Source organism: Apus apus, chromosome 5 (assembly GCF_020740795.1).
Source record: "Apus apus isolate bApuApu2 chromosome 5, bApuApu2.pri.cur, whole genome shotgun sequence".
In the NCBI taxonomy this organism is placed as follows: domain Eukaryota; kingdom Metazoa; phylum Chordata; class Aves; order Apodiformes; family Apodidae; genus Apus; species Apus apus.
The window spans coordinates 24,408,244-24,429,159 of record NC_067286.1 but is presented as its reverse complement, the minus strand read 5'-3'; the positions used below and the strand labels follow the sequence as shown (position 1 = coordinate 24,429,159).

Below are 20,916 nucleotides of genomic sequence, written 5' to 3'. Positions count from 1 at the left end.
GGCTATTTCCAAGAAAGAGCTGCTTTAATTGAAGGATTATTTCCCACCCCCCCCCGCCCCCCCCCGTTATCTAAAGCAGTGATTTTATTTGAAAATTATTTCTAGTTCTTGATGTGGAAGACTTAATTTGGCTGTAGTATGTGTAAGAAAATTCTTTTGACAGCAGTCCTTTCAGTTTGTCTGCCCTGCAGGCACTAATGTGCAGCTGCATGCATGGTAATCCCATCTGTCCAGGGTGAAGTGCTGAAGAGGATCCTGCTGAAATGTGGTTCAAACAAGCTTTATCAGTGGGTGCTGCACGTTTCCACCAGGCATAGGGCTCTGGGGAAGGAAGTAGTACTTAGTCTGGGCAGGGTCCCCGGGAGAAGTGCTGGGGAGGGCATGTAGGTTGTGCTTGGTGTGGCTGAGAGAGCAGGAGGTGGCAAAGAGGGAAGAAAGCGTGTGTTGCCTCCGACTGTTGAACAGTTGCTCCTGGGAATCAATTTTAAGTACTTTTAACAAGACTAAGGGTTCCATTTGTAAGGTAGACTTACTGTATCACCAGGTCGCTTTATCTGGAGGCCAGAATTGAAAAGATGATGCCCTAAAAAAAGGCTTTGGGGTGGGATAGTGCTGCAGCTTGAGGAACAAGTCCCGTAGGACGAGCAAGACCAAAGGGATAATTGTGCCCTTGGAAATGCTGCGTTTAGGTAAGGGCTTGGATGTGGCCTGCGTCTCGTTGCATGAAATCGACATCTTTTCAGCGCTTAAGGCCTTGGTTTCCACCAACGTGTAGTGAGGGGGTGAGGAGACCCAGTGACCAAAATGCCAACAAACGCTGCTCCAAGGGGCGTTGGTTTTCCACCCAGGTTTTGGGACGCGCCTGACCCGGGGGCCGGCCAGAGCGGGCCGCGACACCGGCCGGGGCCCCGCTCGCCCCTTCCCCCGCAGGCGCCGCGGGGGGCCCCGGGCCGGCAGGGCTGCTCCCGCGGCCGCGGGGCCGCCGTTCCACGCGGGCCACGAGGGCCCTGGTGCCGCGGAGCAGCCGCCGGGCGGGCGGGCGAGCGGCCTCGGCAGCGGGCCTGGAGCGCCGCGCGGGCTGCCCCGCCGCAGGCCGGCCCTCGGGCCGCGGCCCGCCCGGCGCCCGGGAGCGGGGGACGCGGGCCCCGCTCCCCTTCCGGGGGCGGCGCGGCGGCGGGCGGGGGCCCCGGGCTGCAGGGGAAGGGCCCGCCCCGCCGCCCCCGGCGCGCTAAGATGGCGGCCGCGGCTCAGGCGCTGAGCGGCTCCGGGCTGCTCCTGGCCGCCGCCGCCCTCGCCCTCCTGGCCGTGGCCATCGGCACCGACTCCTGGTACGAGACGGACGCGCGGCGGCACCGAGAGCGCTGCCGCGGCTTCGGGCACAAGCGCAGCGACCCGCCCGGCTCGATGTCGGCTCCCAGCGCGCACCTGCCTCTCCGCGCCCGGCCCCCGCGGGCCCTGCTGCCCGGGCGGCCCCCGGCCCCCGCCCCGGCCGCCGCCGCCGCCGCCGCGCTGGACTCGCACTGCGGCCGCCGCTTCAACTCCACCGTCTCGGGGCTCTGGAGGCGCTGCCACCGCGCGGGCTACGAGCCGGACAGCGAGGAGCTGATCCGGAAAGGTGCGGCCGCGGGGTGCGGGGCGGCCGCGGGGTGCGGGGCGGCCGCGCGGGGGGGCGGCGGGGCCGCTGCTGTCCGTGGTGCTGAGCGCGGCGCCGCCCGGCCGGGCCGCGGGGCTCCGCGTCGCCCCGGCGTGCGGGGGGCGGCCGGCGGGGCCCTGAGCCTGTCCCGGGGTCTCGGAGCCTTCGTGTCTGCTCCGAGCGCTGCAGTGCTGGGTGGGACCGCGTCCTCCGAGAGCCCCTTCCGTGGCCTGGCGCAGGGCCTGGCGCTCGGGCTGGCCGTTCTCCCAACCCTGACACCTTCTTGGTACTGAGCATGGAGAAATGTACGGCATTCTTTACAGCCCTGTGGTGTCTGCAGCGAGGGGAGGGGGACCTGCTTTCCCTGTGCCGGCGTGCGGGAGTTGCTGCAGTGGGTTGCCGAGCCTTCACGGTGGCAGGTGTCACTCAGGGCTCCGGGGGTGACAGGGGAGAAGCTTCTGTGACTGTGGAGCACAGTATAAATCCAAGCGGTTCACAAAGTATGAATAAAAATCTTGGTTTGGGTGATACAAATAATGCAGTTGGCTGACCCACTAACTCAAAATAAATGACATCTAGAACTACTTGGGGTAAGAAATGCCATGTATGGTTAGTGATAAATAACAGGACTTGCTGTTCCAGCAGGTAGGTATTAGCACAGGGAGAGTAGGAGTTGGGAGAAGTGCTTCCATTGAGGCGCAAAATGGAAATGCTATCTTAAGAAAGTGGGAGCAGTTCTTCAGCGTGGCTTCCAACTGTGACGCCAGCCCTGCACAGCAGAGGATGGAGAGGCTGGCACTGGGAAGTGGAGCTCGGCTTTGCCTGTTCTTCCCAAGGCACAGCAGCGACTCTTACTTTCAGAAACTCTAGTGCCATGTGATTAGCTTCTTTCTCTATTTAATCTCCTAGGATCCATTTTATGCATTTTTTGTTTTATTGCCATGTTGATCTCATTTCACTGAAAGGCAGATCGTTAGTTTATTTCTGTTAATCAAGCCTGTCATGTAAAATATATATCTATTTTTTTGCTTCACATCAATCCACATGCTTTCAGCTCCCATTAAGAACAGCAAAGGTTGGGGGAAAGGTTGGGAAGAATATGAGTTTGATCCTCAGTATTTCTGTTTCTGAGGTATTTTCCCAACACTAAAACTATCAGAGAGGCCAGTCTGCATTCTGCGTGCATGAGGGCATCACAGGGTTGTAAATTATCTTCCTCAGGGTCTGATGCGTAAAACTGGAGAGACTCTGAATCTAAAAGGTTTTCCATCTACTTTCTTTTTTCTTTAACAGTTCTAGTAAAAGACCCTGCCCCTCTACAAGCCCTGCTTCCCTCATATTATTTGCCTGTTAGGTCTGCAGTTGCGGCTGTAAAGATTTACATGTATCTTATCGAGGGAAATTATTAACAATAGCTCTTGTAGAGTTAGATGTTTAAGTAGATATGACTCTTTTATCCTTTCCCCTGACCTGCTTTACTAGCAGCCTTTCCTTGTTCCTGCTGTGTCTATCTTTTCTCTGCCAACTGTGACTAAGGAGCCTTTTCCAGCTGATGGTCAGGTGTGGTGGTTGCTGAGCTGTTCTCTCATGCACAATACTCCTCCTGGGGCTTCCAAAGAGGAAAAAAAAAGGTGTTGGTTTTTGTTTTCCCTTCTGTGAGCTGAAGATCACAACTATGCACCTCTGAAAGTCTTTACTTTCTCCTCATAAGTAAGTAAGTTTTCATCTAGCTCTTTGGTGATACATGATGCCTTCTTATGTTCCTAACATTCCTGAAACTAGAGATTTTCAGAGGCTTTTAGTGACAGACAAGTGAAGAGGCTTTTCTTTCTTTTTTTTAATAAAAAGTCCAGTGGCTATTTTCCTTGGGATTTATACTTTTCATTTTCTAGTACCTCTGGGATAAGTTTTATTTCCTTTCTGAGTCTCTTATGTTTTGAATAAACTACTAAAATCCACAAGTGCCCATATCTGTGTAGGTAATTCCATGGATTTCTAATCTGATATTTATCAACTGCTACTAATACAAAGCAAGTTCTGTGGAAACTTTAATACTTGAGCATTTTAGCCAAGGATGCATATACATGCATGCATTTATGTGTAATATATTTTACATATTTTAAAAAAAATATATTTGCTTTATATATTTAAAAGGGAGTAAAAAAAACCTAGAGCAAAATCACTAATTTGGAACTGTGAAAAAAACAGTTTCATTTAAAAAATATTATTAGGAAGGCAAAAGAAAAAATAATGTACAAACCAAATGGGGAAAGATGAGATTAGTAATCAGTAAAAGATGCAGATAAGGGCTAAAGCACTTGGTGGGGAAACTAAGAGATCTGCATGTAGGGAGGGACTTCGTGGGTGTAGGAACTTGAGCACTAAACATCGTCTTGCACAGCCTGTGCTCTGTGGTTTGCACAGTGGATAACTGATGCTGCAACAAGAAATATTTTGCATGAAGAATTGGAGTAGTGAAGTCCTGCAGGGACTGATTATATGCTGTTTAGTGGTCTTCTCTATTAATATGAAAGAAGAGTTGCTTACCAAGTGGTCACAATAGACAATGATAAATTAGGAAAGATCCATTCTAATAGGCTGCTTTGGATAGCTTGGTGGGTTCATTTGAACAACATACATTTCAACACCAGTAAATTGAAGGAATTAGAAAAGGTTCATCACTCTTCAGAAACTGGGGATTTTATTGCATTTCAGGCCTGCTCTGAAAAGACTGGGATGGGACTAGTAGGTCTCATGGATATTGAGCATAAATTACTTCTTAGTAGCATGATGTAGCTGAGAAAGTGAGAAGAACCACTGGATGCTCAAGCAGAGGAACACAACAGTTTGTATCAGTAATGAGGCCCTTGAGGGAAAACTACTTAGTCCTGGTGCCTGTACTTCCCATCCTTTCCAAATGATGGTACATGGGAAGAGTTACAGGAATGACTGTGAGGTCTGTAGAGCATCTATTAGAGTGGCATATTTAATAAGCTTCATCTGTTTGATCATGGCTGTTGGTATGATCTCTCAGTAAATATGATCTGTAAGAGCTATCATGGTGTTTTAAAGGAAGGTTGACCTACAAGATCTAGTGGCCTTTGGGTGATGATGTGGACAGAGTGAACCCATAGCTGTGATGCTCTTCCACAACCCTGGGTAGGAATAGGCCAGGGAGCTTCAGCAGCCACTTGGTCCTGGGGCATAAGGGAAGGCAGGGCCAGACCTCATGTGGCAGCTCAGTGTTATCTGCCCCTGACTGCTCCCTGGTCTTGCTCATGGTCAGGAGAGGGCTTCTCCCAACTGCATGAGAACCAAACTGCTCTAAATAGGACTGAGCCAGGTAGCAGAATTAAAAATGAGAGGTGACCCCTTTTTGCTCCTGATAATGCTGGTGCGTAAGCAGTGCAGAGAAGAAAACCACATGCTTCAAAGTCAGAGAGATGAGAACTAAACTGAGATAAAGTTGGGGTGTGCTCAGCCCAGGATTACAAACTGAATGTGTTAGAGCAGGCCTGGATCTGGGTTTCCAGCTGTTTGGCAGCCCAGGGACAAGGGGCCCGAGTTCTGCCTGGCTATCTGGAGGTACAGAAGTTCTTTCTAACCAGCATTCTCTGATCTGTTCCAGCTGTCATGTTCAGCCAGAAAAGACTTGTCCAGGGCACTGAAATGCAGCATCCCAAAGGTTGTGAGAGGGTACAGGAGAGGAACCTGTCTGTGGTTGCAATCCTGAGGAAAAAAAAAATCCCAACATGTTGAGGACAAAGTGTGAGAAACCGTGTTGGCCATGGGAGGACCCAGGCATGTACCTCAACCATGGAAGTGTCTATGGAACCCTGCTGGAGGCAGTTCATTGCTTCTTATGTTTGTTTTTTACTAAAAATAATCTACATGCATTGCAGCTTTCACAGTATTCTTTTAATGCCCCAAAGAAGTGCTAGGATCAGGTTTTGTAACCTTATTCTTGTGCTGTATGGTAAGTTCATGACATGAGCACCTGCCACCTTCTGTCCCGTATTCACAACTTACTTGGGTGCCAAAAAAGACCATGCTCGCTTACTCATTGTTCACAAGGCAAAGCTATTAATGATGGCAGGCTTTCTTGTGGTGCTCATCTGAGGGTGTTATAAAAAAAGGGAAATGGAGGGCAGGATGCTGTCTGTTTTACAGACTGGGATTAAGGTATGTAAGGGCTTAGAACAAAGGATTTTCTGCTGGAGTACCTTTGGAATACCTTTGATTTTGCCATACCTTTGAGACTGGAGAACTAATTTTTAAATTTTATTTATATTTTTGTTGGTTCTTAGAGAACAAGGTAATATATCACTCTAAAAGCAGCCTGTGGAATACCTGGCTATAATCTGAGTGCATAGCATCTCTGCCAATTAGACGTAGAGACTCACTCAGAAAATGGGAAGCATGAACTAGTGACTGCAGATGCAAAGTCTGGCTACTGAGGATAATTTTCTGGGAGAGGGTGGGTGCATGTTCAGCTGAGAAATCACCCTCACTGCTTACCTGATCTCCTGACTCTCTAGCCTACCTGTTTCAGCTTTTCTAGCAGACCCACAGAAGCCCTCCCTTGTTTTGCTTATGGTGGCTCATACCAGAGCAGGTCCAGCCTGTGCTTGCAGAGAAATAGGATTCTTATTGGAAAAACAGCTTGTTGTGGGATCATCAAAGGCTGTCACCAAGCTCATGGATTAGAGGTCAGAGTTGAGCAGAAACCCTAAAATTTGCTAACTCCTGAGCTCTTTGCATTGCAAACTCTCTCTTTTAATATAATTTTATGTGTTACTTACATAAAATTAGCACTTTGAATTCTGGAGAAGAAGGAATTAGGAGTAAAGTTTTTAAACCAGAGGCAGGATGAATTGATATTTGAAAACTTCTGAATAACCAGATTTGTATAAGAAGGAGGAGAGGTTTTACTTTTAATCTACATGTAAACTCATGTAATATTACAGAGCAAAGGTTTTCTTGGTGACATTTTAGCTGAGGAGTCCGTAGCTTTGATCATAAGGGATGAACATCTCTAGTCTTTGATTTTTCTTTAATGAGCTATAAAAGGAGTAATCCTCTCTCTTATATAAAATACTGCTTCATATGCATAGTACTTTTATAATCAGAATATATAAGTGCATAGATCTTACTTCTAATGAATCCAATGCATTTTTATCTAGTCTGATGTCATTAGCTTGTACCATACACGTATTTTCAACAACATATGTAAATCACGTCAGTATTGAAATTGAATTCAATTAACAATCATAGGTGACATTTAATTAGATATTGTGATGTGATGTGTATTGCCTAAGTTCTTAATTCAAATGAACTGGCTTCCTGCTACTGGGTTGTCTTGCTGATCCATTTGCCCAGGCAGCACCACAGGCTTGTTCTGAAATAACCACAAGGAGGGCATATTGTTCCGCAGGGTGAGGGGAATGGCTGAAGGGGAAGGGCAGCAACTCTGTGTCCTGTGGGTCCCTGCTAGTGCTCTGTGGTGCCTAGGGAGGTGGCAGGGAACCACAGCAGGGGAAAGAGTTGGTGGAAAGAACAGCCAAGGTTGTAGGCCCTCTTTAAATGCTTTGCTGTTCAGGGGCTTTTGGAACTCTAGCTTTGAGTTTTCCCCTTTTGGAGGATGGCTGCTTGTTGCACTTCAGTAATAAATCTCACTGTTTTGTTAACGTGGGCAAATTCAGATCACCTGTCCCTCCCTGTCCTGATGGCTGGAATTGGCAGGGCCCCTTTTGTGCAACTCCTGGTACTGTGAAGCGGGGACTTCCTCTTTGCAGGGCCTGGCAGGAACCGGGTCAGTACAGTCCCAGTGAACAAAATCACGCTTCCCATTGCTGTGGGAGCAGCACAAAGCCCATTCCTTCTCCTGGGCTTTTTTACTGTCTTTTGCAAAGCTGATCACTGAGCCTGCAGCTCCCTGCTAGTGATTGTGCACCAGCTTAATTAGCTCACTGGCCAACTGATTGTTTCTGAACATTTTTTCTCTCCAACTTTCAAATAATGATAATGACCCTCTAGCCATTGTTTAGGGGAAACTTTTTGTACTGTTTAGTTCTTCTACCTTTCTGGCTATTCTCTTCCACCCCATCATCCACATTTATTCTCCCCTCCCCCTGCCCTGGCTTTATTTATAACAGGGAGGACAAAGCACTTTCCTCTCCCTCCACCTCCTATGTCTGCTCTGTTATCAGTTGTTTTCTAAACTAAAAACCCCTTTCAAGAAGAGTGTGCACACAGGTTCAGATTTGCCCCTGGGGTATGCTTTTCTTTAAGCTATAATGGAAACAAACCTACTTGGGTCCTATTGTTTATCAAAAGTAAAGCAAAGAAACAATGACTACTGGAGAAAATTCAAACTTTTCTCCCATGCAGTTCACTTCCCAGCATTCAGTCAACATTTTCAAAGTGATTCAGCTGTCTTCTTAGAGACAAGTAGCTGCCTCAGCCATTCCTAAGAGATCGTACCAGTTCCTCTTGGAAGCTTTTGGATCTGGTTTTGATGACTGTTGTTACAGTTTACCTTCAGTCATTCCTTCCTGGAGCCTGCCTGGGTCAGCACCTTATTCTCTCTTTGCTGGTGTTTCTCTGTAGCAAGGATCCCTTCCCTCTGAATCCCCAAAGCCTTTGAAGCAAAAACGGTTTACATCTGTTCTCTTGCTCGAGTCAGGCTTTCCTTGTGTGAGCTCTGCTGGGCCAGGCAGCACAGCAGGAAGAGCAGAGCACGGGGGTTTCACACCGATGTCTCTTTTCCAGGAGTTATTCAGCGCTGCACTGCTGTGAAGTACCACTACACCTCCAGCTCCCTGCCTCGCAACTTGCCCATCAACATCACAAACACCATCCGGCAGGACGAGTGGCACGCGCTCCGTAAGTAACCCAGGGCAGCATCCCAGACTGTTTGGATTACTTGATGCCTTAATGCCATGCCACGTGTGGGCTCTGGGTCAGGTAGCTGCCACTGGGCTCCAGGCAGAGATACCTACTTGTTAGTGAGGAAGGGCGAGCAGCTGACAGTGTCACTGGAAGGGGGACATGACATTTGGAGAGGCTTAAGGGGTGAACTCAGGAGTACAGGCATGTGTGTAGTATGTTGCAAGGTGTAATCATATTCTGGATCTGGGGACAGACAATTCCTAGCTGACTTACAGCAAGGGTGCTGCATTACCATACAGAGCTTGTTGCGTTTTTCTGTGTACACACCAGTGATCTGGTGCAACTCTGGCAACCAGCTCTTTTACAGGACATCTCAGTTTGTCTTTGCAACCTCATGTTACCAGCTTCTGACCCACAAGCTGCCTCATGCCCCAAGTCCTTCCCATGTGGATGACTGATCTGTAGCTTGTCACTGAAAATTATTTAATCAGTCTCTTCTGCTTCTCTGTATTTGTTGTCTGATTCTGTTGCCTCACTAATTCTGCCTAGCCACTGTCATGTGAGCCTCAGTGTTGAGGAAATCCAGGTATAGACTGAACTAGGAGACAAAAGCAGCACTTGTATTACGGATAACAAAGTACTGTTTGTATCACTGGTGTCCAAGCTCTTTTTTAGAGCTTGTTACTGCAGTTGTTCCCATCATACTGTATTGATCTGCTGTCTGCTTCTGTCCTCCCACTAGTTTTCTTTTCACTTCACACTATCTGTTTTCCATGCACTAGTTCTTCTCTTCAGCATCCCCTCTCACTCCTTTTCTTTCTGTTTTCAGGAGGCACCCAACAAATTCCATCCCAAAGAAGCACATGCGCGCGCGCACACACACACACACACAGCCCTTGCAGTACTAACATTTGCAAGTTGTTGCCAAATAATGATGCACCCCTTCTGTCCCGTGCTGTGGAGTATTTGGTAATACTCCAAACTGGTGCCAACTGGAGTATTCCTCTTGGTCAGGACAGGAATGCTCTCATTTTACAGTGCCCAGCAGAAGGGAGTCCAGTGTGCTGCGTTCCCTTCGTTACAGTGTAACAGGCAAACTATCTACCTCAAAGAATCTACTTAAGGAGGAGGAGTCAATGCGTGAAGTATAAACTTTAGAAGCAGCAAACCTAAATCTGCCCAAACTCTCCTGTGGCTGTCCTGTCTGGGTTCTGCCATCTTCATGTCTTCTTTCTTGCTTTTCTCCTTTCTCTTTCTTCAGACCTGCGGAGGATGACAGCTGGCTTCATTGGCATGGCAGTCTCCATCATCCTGTTTGGGTGGATCATTGGTGTGCTGGGCTGCTGCAAACAGCAGGAGCTCATGCAGTACGTGGCTGGGCTGCTCTTCCTAATGGGTGGTGAGAGCTTTTTGCTTCTACTCCTGAAGTCACCACAGGCAGTATTGCTGGCTAGTGAGGTGCTCTTAAAAGCAAAGTTGGCCCACAGCAAACAGGTGAAGCAGTTCTTCAGTGCAGCAACCCACTGGCACACTGCAGAGTTACCACTTCCAGCATGGGGCAGGACCTGTGCCTGCATGGGCATGGTTCTGAGTAGACCCTGCTGTATATACACATGGACCCTCTGCTCTGGAGAGCTGATGCGTAGCCACAGGCATCGTGTACACAACGAGCACAGTCACCTGCTCTGTGTGAAGCCTGTGGCTCCTGGCTGACAGCTCATCTGGGTTTTCCCTAGGGAATCTTAACAAACAATCAATGTAGGGCACCTTTGTGCCACTCAAAGGTGCTCACATCTTTGGGTAACAATGAAGTTCGAACCCAGCCAAGCCTGGAGAACAGTGGCCCAGGGGTAAGGACATGAGGTCTGTGCTTGCTGGAGGTGTTACATCTGTTCCTCCTAGCTGGGAACAGACTTTCTGCATTGCTGAAGGTTTTTCTGAACTTTCAGCTTGTCATTCAGCTCAAACATGAAACTCATTGATATAACAGCATCTCTATCAATTAAACCAGTATGTGTGACACTGGTTTAGTGCTGTTGTTCTGGGGAGGGATGGAGAGGGCAGAATTTTCCCTTGCCACAAGCAAGCCTTCTCAAAGAGTGTTTTTGGGCAGCTGCATAGAAAAACCACCCTGCTGATATGGTGTGATGCGAGGAATGCCGGAAATTAGGCTTGTGCTGTCCTTGATCATCTTCTGTGCTGCTTAACTGCAGTTTCCTTTGGGAACATTTTCATTTTTTATCACACCTCAGTGAGAACATAAGTGGAGCAAGTGGACTTGGTCCTGCCTCTGCCCTTACCATGGTGAGCTGTCATTAGTGTTTCGACACAGAGCCAGTGCTGGAGAGTGAAATGTTCACCTCAACCTTGAGTCTAGTGTACTAGTGTATATTAGACATAGGAAAGTGCTTTGTACTGTAGGGTTCTTTGGCTTTTTTACTCCTCTATGTAGGTGCTTAGTGAATGTGTAGCAGGTGAAGAAAGCCTGGGCGCTTTCTGTGGCCCTAGGCTATGGCTGGCAGGAGTCTGGATGTTCCTAGCAGAAACCAAGCAGTGCACTTTGCAGCCCTGGCCTTCAGCTGTTTACCTGCCATAGGAGGGACTGCCCAAGAACTGTCTGGGACCTGATTACATTAGTCATAGGAAATAAGGTCTCAGGAGAATCAAAGCCTGACAAATGACATATGACTGCGCTTGAAATAGCAGCTTAGGGAGCTAAGGCAATACAGGTTACATGGGCAGTGAGGTATCCTACAGTCCTAAAATTCTGATGCTTTTTTTTTTTCCCCCTGCCTTGTAAGAAGAGACCAGTAGGACTAAATAATTTTACTTTTTTAAAAAAAGGGTAATTATTGATTTTGAAAACTCATTACTTCAAAAATATCTAGGGAAAAAACAAACACACCAACCAACCAGAGCAAAACTAACCTCTCTGAGGGCAATGTAGAACTCTCTTGCTTTTCTCTTGCAGGTACATGCTGTATCATCTCACTCTGCACCTGCGTAGCTGGGATCAATTTTGAGTTATCTCGCTACCCTCGCTACGTCTACGGGCTGCCAGAGGACATCAGTCATGGCTATGGCTGGTCCATGTTCTGTGCCTGGGGAGGCCTGGGCCTCACCCTGCTGGCTGGGTTCCTCTGCACATTGGCACCATCACTCAACACTTCTCGGGCATCTGTACAAAAACCCAGACAAGAAAATGGGGCCGTGTGACCTCAGAGGGAGTGAGAAGAGACTCTGGGTAGCACAGCCTGGGCAGAGCTGTGGGTTAACACCAAGAAGAGGTGGCATGTCAGCGTGTGGAGAGCAGTGCCATAGCTGTGGAAGTACCAGGCTGTGGGACGCTGCTACAGCCTCCAGTCACAGACAGACATTGTGAGTAACTCCAGGTTTGAATTATTGCTGATTTGCTCATCGATGGGTTAAGGGGGACAGTTCTTTTGATTCTTCTTCTGTTTACAAGGGATTAAGTCCAAGGCTGTGTCTTTTTTGTGCTGTTTTTTGAACTGTACCTCCATGGTCATGTTAGTGTCCAGTTGTAAGGGATGTTTACGCACCAACTCTATTGCTGCAGGTCTGTGTCATTCAGACCCAAATTAGGGCAAGGAGCTACGTGACGTTAGCTTGAACACTTTTGCAACAGGCATGTCTAGGTTGGCTCAGGCCATCATTTCCCAAAAGAACCTTGATCTAAGCCGAGGTTTAGGCCAAAGAATTAGCCCATTCTTAGTATTAATTAATTTAAATCTGCAATCTGTGCTATTCCATGCTGTAGTATCAGCTATTTATTTACTACTAAAGCTGTTTCCAAAAGGAGCCAGCTGTAACTGAGTGGCAAGCCTCTTAAAAAAAAACAACAACAACATAAACAAAAATCTCTTACTGGAAAGGAAAGGAAAGGAGGGGAAAGTTTTCCTCAACTTCTTACACAGGTAAGGTTACTCATTTGGCTAACAAACATACCCTTGTTTTACTAAGGAGCTGTATGCAGCTTCTAACTAGTCCACTGGAGGTCAGAGTACATTTCTGAAAGTATGTCAGTTTGAGCTGCAGGGATCAGCTTCACCCTCCAACTAACCTGTGGGTGCAACTTCTTTTTTGTGAAAAAAGTTTTGTGAAAGGAGATGAGTACTTCTCCCCAAGCTCAAACAGCAGTACTGCTAGAACAGCAGAGATGTACAGCCCCTCTAATATTAACGTCCAAAGGAACCACAAAGAATCTTCCTCAGGAACACGTGGCTTCTGCTCACTTCACCACTCACCCCTTTCTAATGTCAAATGGCCCCTGAGCACAGCATGTCAAGACCATGGTCCACTGGAACAAGCTCCCTCTCCAAAATGAGCAGTAAGGACCTTGGAGCCAGTGCAAGTACTAGGGCTAACTCAGGAACATCAGCCAAAGTACTTTGGGGTATATTTTTCTTTCATTGCTCTATTCTTTCTTCCCTCACACCCCCACCCCTCTCCCAAGTGTCCAAAAACTGCACAGGTAAAGATGAGACGGCCAGCATTTGGAGATGTTTACATTGTATTTAAAATACAATACAGTGGCATGTAAGATAACTAATGCTAAAGTCAGTGTATTTATTAAAAGTGTAATTTTTAAATGGAAGTTGTAATTCTCAACTGGCATTAAAAGTACTGAAAGACTTGCTCAGTGGATGAAACTTTTAATTCTTTCTGCCTAATTACCAGACTGATTCACCAGAGCTCACATACATACCAGCAATGGTGTTAAAGCTTCCAGAGTTAAGTTTAAATGACAAAACATCATTCATGTGTGAAATGTGTTCACTTCTCCCTTGCAAAGTGTGCATTAGTTCAAAAGTTTCAAGCTCTAACAAAGCTGTACAGTCCGTTAACTGGCTGCACAGGTAAAAACAGGGGATGCTATCTGAGCTGCAGGTAATCCATTTCGAAGTACACTTACTGCAATAGAACCTGCTAGTCCTCATCCAGAAGTAGCAGAGCAGGATTTAAGTCAGTTCTAGCAGGAGACAGCTCCAAAGGCAGCACGATGGGCATCATGGACAGGAGGTTCTCACCTTCCTTTTTGCAGATGTAGAACCACTGAGCAAGGGTGACAGCCCCAACACATCACGGAGTTGTTTTTACAGGGGAAAAAAAACACTTTATTTTTTCCAGATAGAAAGTAAGCATGGTACAGTCCAGTCTAGTCCTGTCCTCTGCCAAGGCCACAACCTTGACTGGGCAGAGATCAGGCATAGTACTGCAGGTTGGCTTTTTTCTTCGCTTGAACCTCCAGGATTCCTTCCATGTAGTCCTCGTGTGTGAGCTCTGTAGCTCCACGGCGGAGGGCAATCATCCCCTGCCCAACAAGACCGTGTTTAGAGAAGGCATGTAAGCACCACATCAGTTCAAAGTAATTACTCCAGGCTGCCCTTCCCCATTTCCCTTCTACCAGTGCCAGAGGCTGTAGGGGAAACTTACCGCTTCAACGCACACAGCCTTGCACTGGGCTCCATTGAAATCATCTGTGCAGCGAGCCAGTTCCTCATAGTTCACATCAGGGCTGATACAAACAGGAGAGGGGGGAAAGTCTGAGAACATGTACCAAATACAGAAAGCAAGGTATGGATCTCCCTTAAAACCCAACAGTGAGCACTCAACAAAAGAGCTCCTACCACTCCACAGCCCTGAGGTACGATCATGAGTGACAAACATAGCCCCAGAAAGCCATGCCTCTTCCATACCTGACATTCATTTTGCGTGAATGGATCTGCATAATCCTGGCTCTGGCCTCCTCGTTAGGCATCGGGAACTCGATCTTGCGATCCAATCGCCCAGAGCGGAGCAAGGCTGGGTCCAGGATATCGACCCGGTTGGTTGCAGCGATCACCTAAGTAGAAGCAGGGTCATCAGTCTGAGGCACCCAAGGCAGGTGTCTCTCCTCCCCATGGATTCAGCAAGCTTTCTCCCTTTTTTTCCAGCCCCTGCTAGAGTTCCCTGGACCTCAGTAGCATTCTGCTAGATCCCAACCTTGACTTGTGTGTTGGGCTGGAAACCATCAAGTTGATTAAGCAGCTCCAGCATGGTCCTCTGCACCTCTCGGTCACCAGCCTTCTCACTATCAAACCTGAGGAGGAAACATCAGTAAAACTATCAGCATCAACCTACCCACCCTGCCCTTACGTTTCTAATCACATCAAAGACCTAATAACTGCAGATCACACTCCTTGGCCACAGTCTTCCAAGTTCCTCCTTGAGACTACAGGAATTCCCACCTTGATGAGGACTGTGACTAGAATAACTGTCAGCAGCAGCTTAAGTCTTATAATGTTAGAGCTGAATGGGGCTAATGTTGTCCAGGCCTAAGTAGTAAATTGAGGGTAAACACCTCCATGTGCCTGACACAATTACCAAAAAACAGGTTTTCTACAGCAGGAGACCATCAGATGGATCTTGAGTCTCATGTACTTCACTTATGGCCCCAAGGATTGTGGCAACTGCTGTCTGCTGGCTTTAGGCTCTGTTTCTGAATACGCCATGCTTGAAGCTAGGCTTCCCTCACATATATGGGCAAAGCGGGCTGCGAGGCAGCTCCTGAGAGCTTCACAACGTGGCCTTACCTTTTAGTGCCAATGGCATCCAGCTCATCAATAAAGATGATGGAAGGAGCCTTCTCCTTGGCTAGAGCGAAAGCGTCGCGCACCAGCTTCGCTCCGTCGCCGATGAACATCTGCACGAGCTGCGGACCCGCCAGCTTCAGGAACGTAGCCTGGGAAGTGAGAGAGAGTCCTGTGCTTCGTTTCTCAACAGGGCCAGTTCTGAGTACTACAAGAAGGCCTTCATTAACGTAAGCAAGCAGACAGGAAAAGCCCTGCCATCGTACCACCAGTCTGGATGTGCGACCCTCCTCCCTTGCAGGCATTCTTACTCTTTCCCAGGTGCTGCTCTGCAGCAGCTCATGCTTTCAAAGGTTCCTTTTACCTTGGTCTGGGCAGCACATGCTCGAGCTAGTAGCGTCTTCCCTGTTCCTGGAGGCCCGTACATAAGGACTCCTTTGGGCGGCTGGATACCCAAGTTTTCAAATTTCTCCTTATGATTCATTGGCAGGACAATGGCCTCCACAAGCTACAGCAGAAGAAAAATATTAACACGTAAACTCAACCTATGCCACAGATCCAGGCTGCCTGCTTTGAGCTGAAGATCAAAGACTTGTCCTCAGTCACACCAGAAACTAAACATCAAGTATCACCTCTTGGATTTGTTTATCCAGCCCTCCGATGTCACTGTACTGCTCTGTGGGTCTCTCATCCACCTCCATGGCTTTCACCCGGGAATCATATTCAGTAGGTAGAGTCTCCAGGATCAAGTAAGAGTCTTTGTTCACCCCCTGTAAAGACAAGTCCTTTGCTCTCCACAGGCCCTCCAGAGCAATTACTAAACACACAATCAGAGATGATGCACCAGACCTCACCAATACAGGAATAACCAGCTTTGACAATGGCTCTCTTCAAATCACCACAGCCTGGCACCGTGGATGATGCCACAGCTAACCTAGCATGTTCTTAAAAACAGGAGTCCAATTTACTTATGATACAAAAGACTGGTTTGAGAAAGCTTACTAGGCAATACCTAAATTTGAAGCCTAATTGTATATATAAGGAAACCACTCCTAAAATACTTTTTGATACTACAAATACAACTGAACTCATAATATATTTTAATTAAGATTTTAGTACATAAATGGTCTTGGAGAAATCTGGACAGATCTGTCTCCTTTCTAAAGGAGAAGACATATGCAATTTTCTGGCCAGTATCACTCACCACTAGGTCTCCAGGCTTCAGCTTCTCAGCATCAACCAACCCAATAACAGGCAGGAAATATGTCTGCAGAAAAGAAGTCCAAGTAAGCAAAACAAGCCATACTAGGAGAAGGTCCTTTTCAGCATTCCTCACTCCTGGCTGGACACCTGGGTCGTACCTGGCGTGTAGAGGTCTTGATCACAGCACACTTGCCCTTTCTCTGGGAATCTAGGTCAATGTTTGCTCCATCCTCCTCCTGGTCATTGGGGTCAACATCCAGCAGCTGAAAACCAGAGTGAATGGTTTCATGACAACATTAATGGGCAGCATGAGCCCAGGATTAACACTTCTAAATGATATTCAGCAGGAGAAATAAAACTTCCCATCATCCATCAACAGCAGAACCCTGAAAGCATTAAAGTCCCCCTATAAAAATCAGCTTCTTCCTTTCCTCATGAAGCAGCACACGACAGCCACAGAAAGACATTATAAAGTTCAGAACAAAGTAGTAACTAATGGCACAAATTTCTCCTCCCATGACAACAGCTCACATTAAGCCCTAAATTAATTCAATTTCAAAACACTAGTAAAAAACAACCCCTTTTTAAAAAAATTAAAAACTGTCAGCATTTTTGAGTCTATAAGCCTATCTACTGAATTACAAAAAGATGGTGATGTAGTAAAAGAGACACTTTTCTTTCACTGTGTCACAGATCCAGAAAGCACATCCTGAATTTCCCAGGCCCAAGTCTACACTACGCAAGGCTGTGTCACCCTCTAATGGCTACGTTATGTACAGATGAACAGCAGCCAGCACCTACCAACGACCCAGACAGGAGGTGGGCAAGTGACAAACACCTCCCATTCACAAACAAAACCAACAGAAAAACCTGAAGGTCCTGGCTCCAGGAGCATCAGTAGTTTGACAATATATCATGTCTCAAACTGCTGATGAGCTCCCCTGCTCTTCACCTTCCCAATAGATATTGCTCTCACACTGCTACAGAAGAGCACATGGCCCTCACCTCAATAACGTTAGAGACAAGGTAGGGCAGGGTTTTGTTCACTTTGATCTTCTCGCTGTTCTCTTTGATCTTGTCTTTCATGGCCTGAAGCTCATGGGTCACTCTCAGTACTTCGCTCTTCATGATCTGGAATCAGGAGTCAGAAGAGACAGGAATCATATCAGAAGACTAAGGAGAGATCAAAATCATACATTATTCTGAAGTAAAACAGCTATAAAAACACAAAAGTCTGAGGGAACAGTGGGTATAAAGGAAAAGGTAATATAAAAAGAGAAAAAGCCAACAAATTAGCCAAAATTGGTTAGTTCAGTCCAGCTAATCAATGTCTTTAAGTAATTTAATCCCAGTGACACTGTGTAACTGTAGCCTCATCAATGCATCAGTTCACAGGGTTGCAGTATGACCTAGATAAGGCAACTGTGTGTTTTTTCCTTTAATATATACAGACACACAGGTAACTAGAAACACACACACCTGTATATCTATCTGCATCCCTATACATACACCTGTTTCAAAGTTGTTCTGCTGGGTTTAAGAAGAATTGTGTGCTGGAACCCTAAAGTAATGACATGCAATAGCATGGAACAAGCAGCCAGAAAAACCCTAAACTGGAAGTATCCCCATATAAAATCAAAGTGAACTGAAAGTATGAACAGGCAACAGCAAAACTGAGACTTGTGTCTGCCGAGAGCAGTGGGACTTGTATCACCTTTACAAAGAGATGTACCACCACAGCTTCCAGTGGCATAAAGAGAAAAAGAGGTGCTGTTTTAATAAAGCCATTATGTTTGATAAGACCACACAAATCAAGACCTACATATGAGAAATAAACATATCAGCTGCTTCTGCAGAGGAAAAACACTTTTTGTTTTCCTTAAAAGCAAAACATTCATCACTGGAGTAACATCCAGTACCTGTACCCCACAAAGACAGCCAGGTCCCTTGGAAAACAATGGAATGTGGGCTGATGGGAGAACTCAGGTTGAAAGAGACCCTCGAGGGGTCTCTAGTTCAACCTCCTGCTCAAAGCAGGGTAGCTGTACCTAACTGAATCTTGAAAACTTCCAAGGATGGAGACTACGCAATCTCTCTAGAACAACCTGTTCCACTGTCTCACTGCCCTCACAGTAACGTTATCTTCATACCCCTGTGGAAGCTCTCTTTTCCAATTTATGACCAGTAAATTATGGTTTGAATAAACCTTGGCCTAGGCTTTGATAAGGTAGAAAACCCTTCTATAAGAAAAAAACCCAGAGAAACAAACCAAACAGCTTTTAGTAGCATGACAGAAAGCTCCAATTCCTACATCTATATATAAACTTTAACTTTTTTGATGCTTTTACTACTAACTGTAAGGGAGAACACCTTTAAGAAAAGAAAGTACTGCAACTGTCATCCAACAGTAGGTACATTTCCAGGCAAGACTAAGGCACCTGATGTAGGTGTGTCCCAGCGTGGTCTGGCTGACACCGCCCACTTAGACTTCCCTCCCTTTCCTGGTTAGTCACACAGTTTGTGATCCCCCCTGAAGCAACCAAATGGTCCCAGAAGAACTAGTTCCACCCGAACTGGTTCACATGATTCTGTTTAATGGGAAGTCCACTTGCTAAAAAAAACACTTTTAGAAATTCTTGATGCCTAACAGTAAGGCTGTGCTGTAACACAATCATCCACAGGGCCCAACTATCACAACAGCCAATACAGAATCTGTTATATAAAAACGCAAAAATTTAGAAATTTGATTTAACACAGCTTGGGAAACATTCAAGGACAAGTGCATGAAGGGAAGATGCCAATAAACATTTCTGCCACCTCAATTATGATGCTCTTACTATGAAATAGAGAAGGCTGCTTTTACTCCTTATTCTATTCTGCAATTTAAAAATAAGATGCACAGCTAGCTTTGCTGTCTTTAAAATGTAGGAAAGTATGTTAAAAGTTAGAATTACTTTTTCAGCCTGAGGCAGTATGATGAAGTTGCCCAGTAGAACTTATGAAATAATTGATCTCAGTACTGCTAACATCAGGAAGTAGATACAAACTTTATATACTAAAGTTGTAAGTGCTCTTTTATGTGAAATGGGTCTACTTTGGGACAAGCCTACCCAGGCCTGTCCTATCTAACATCTTTATGAATGGCTTAGACAAGGGGATGGAGAGCATTCTCATCATGTTTGCAGATTACAGCAAACTGGGGGGAACAGCCTGTACGCTCACGGGCAGGGCTGCGACTCAGAGGGACCTTGAGAGACTGGAGAAACAGGGACACAGAAACTTTAAAAAATTCATGGACAAACACAAAGTTCTGCACCTGAGAAGGAAGAGCACCTTGCAATGACACACACTGCTGACTGACTGGCTGGCTGGGACGACAGCTCTGTGGAAAGGGAGCTGGGGGTCCCCGTGGACAGTAACCGAATGTGAGCCAGCAATGTGCCCTGACAGCAAGGGTGGGAAACAGCACCCTGGGCTGTACTAGCAGGAGTGCAGCCAGCAGATGAAGGACAGTGATTATTCCCTCCTACTCAACATTTGTTAGATCCTATCTAAAACACTGCGTCCAGTTTTGGGGGGCCCGCAGAGCAAAAGCAATGATAAACTGGACTGAGTTCAACATGGGTCCACCACGTCAGCCACGGGACTGGAGCACAGGCCCTGGGAAAAGCAGCAGAAGGAGATGGGATTGCCCAGCTGGAGAAGAGAACTCCTGAGGAAGGCAAAGCCAGGCACTTCACAGCAGTGCATGGTGGTCAGATGAGACAACTGACACAGGCTGAAGAAAAAGACATTCGCATTGTAGGTAACGCAAATCTTTATCCTCCAGAGGACAGTCAGGCAGTGCCGCAGGAAGAAGTGGTGCAAGCTCTGGCTTCAGAAGCTTTCAAGATCCATGCAGACAGAGCCCTGAGCAGCCTGGGTTACAGCTCTGAGCAGGAGGCTGCACTCGAGATCTTCCGACCTGAATTTCCTGAGGAGCCTACCTGGCGCAGGCCGCGGAGCAGGCAGACTTCCACAGAACCTGTGAGGGCCTGTGAGCCTTTACCTGAAGCATCCGAGGCTCCGCCGAGCAACCACCCCCTCAGCTCCTTCGGGTCCTTTATTTTAGCGTTTCTTCCCTACCTTCCAGGCTCGCTCCTGCTCAGCCCGCCGCTCTCGATCTAGTCACGGGCACCCCGCGCACCGCTGCCCGCTCGCTGCCCCCGGGCCGGGCCGAGCCCGCGGGGCAGGCCCGCCCGCGCCTCCGACCCCCGGCGGGCCCTGGGCCGCTACCTTGATCTCGCTGTCGAGGAGGCGCGTCCGCTGCACGATCTCCTCCGTGGACATCTTCAGCACCTCCTCGCCGACGCCGTCCTGCGGGGGCACAACGGCAGCGTCACCCCGGGCCCGGCCCCGGCGCTCCCCAGCCCCGCGGCCCCGGCCCTCACCTCCGACTCGTCCCACACCGACGCCATCTTCCCCGCCGCACGGCGGACTCCGGCCGCAGCCTCCGCGCTGGCCTCGGGGCGGCCTCGGGGCTCGGGTTGCGGGGCGGGCGGGGCGGGCTGGGGGCGGCTCGGGGGTCCCGCTGCGGCTCCCGGGCCCCGGCTCCGCCGG

At 47.6% G+C, this 20,916-nt stretch overlaps 2 protein-coding genes across 2 annotated transcripts; one reads left to right on the top strand and one right to left on the bottom strand.

Annotated features, from left to right (window-relative positions):
- The first annotated feature begins 1,204 nt into the window (after positions 1 to 1,204).
- Positions 1,205 to 13,044, top strand: LOC127385345 (transmembrane protein 178B-like). The gene is made up of 4 exons (XM_051621029.1): positions 1,205 to 1,615; positions 8,405 to 8,518; positions 9,786 to 9,923; positions 11,496 to 13,044. The coding sequence occupies exons 1-4, from the start codon at positions 1,234 to 1,236 to the stop codon at positions 11,738 to 11,740; spliced, it is 879 nt and encodes a 292-aa protein (XP_051476989.1). The 5' UTR covers positions 1,205 to 1,233; the 3' UTR covers positions 11,741 to 13,044.
- A 588-nt stretch (positions 13,045 to 13,632) lies between these two features.
- Positions 13,633 to 20,874, bottom strand: PSMC3 (proteasome 26S subunit, ATPase 3). Its single transcript, XM_051621028.1, has 12 exons — positions 20,748 to 20,874; positions 20,593 to 20,673; positions 17,323 to 17,448; positions 16,476 to 16,580; positions 16,319 to 16,381; positions 15,747 to 15,884; positions 15,479 to 15,622; positions 15,118 to 15,266; positions 14,528 to 14,624; positions 14,242 to 14,387; positions 13,979 to 14,060; positions 13,633 to 13,856 (listed from the first exon to the last, which is right to left on the bottom strand). Exons 1-12 carry the CDS (start codon positions 20,772 to 20,774, stop codon positions 13,746 to 13,748), a joined length of 1,269 nt encoding a protein of 422 aa, XP_051476988.1. The 5' UTR covers positions 20,775 to 20,874; the 3' UTR covers positions 13,633 to 13,745.
- Positions 20,875 to 20,916: the final 42 nt, after the last annotated feature.

Excerpts from the sequence above, each read along its gene's own strand:
- LOC127385345 (XM_051621029.1), top strand. The coding sequence starts at position 1,234 with ATGGCGGCCGCGGCTCAGGCGCTGAGCGGCTCCGGGCTGCTCCTGGCC. Across the intron at positions 8,519-9,785 it reads GGACGAGTGGCACGCGCTCC|ACCTGCGGAGGATGACAGCT; the intron begins GTAAGTAACCCA and ends CTCTTTCTTCAG. Across the intron at positions 9,924-11,495 it reads GCTGCTCTTCCTAATGGGTG|GTACATGCTGTATCATCTCA; the intron begins GTGAGAGCTTTT and ends TTTCTCTTGCAG.
- PSMC3 (XM_051621028.1), bottom strand. The coding sequence starts at position 20,774 with ATGGCGTCGGTGTGGGACGAGTCGGAG. Across the intron at positions 14,388-14,527 it reads AGCCCAACACACAAGTCAAG|GTGATCGCTGCAACCAACCG; the intron begins GTTGGGATCTAG and ends GCTTCTACTTAG. Across the intron at positions 14,061-14,241 it reads TCACGCAAAATGAATGTCAG|CCCTGATGTGAACTATGAGG; the intron begins GTATGGAAGAGG and ends TGTTTGTATCAG.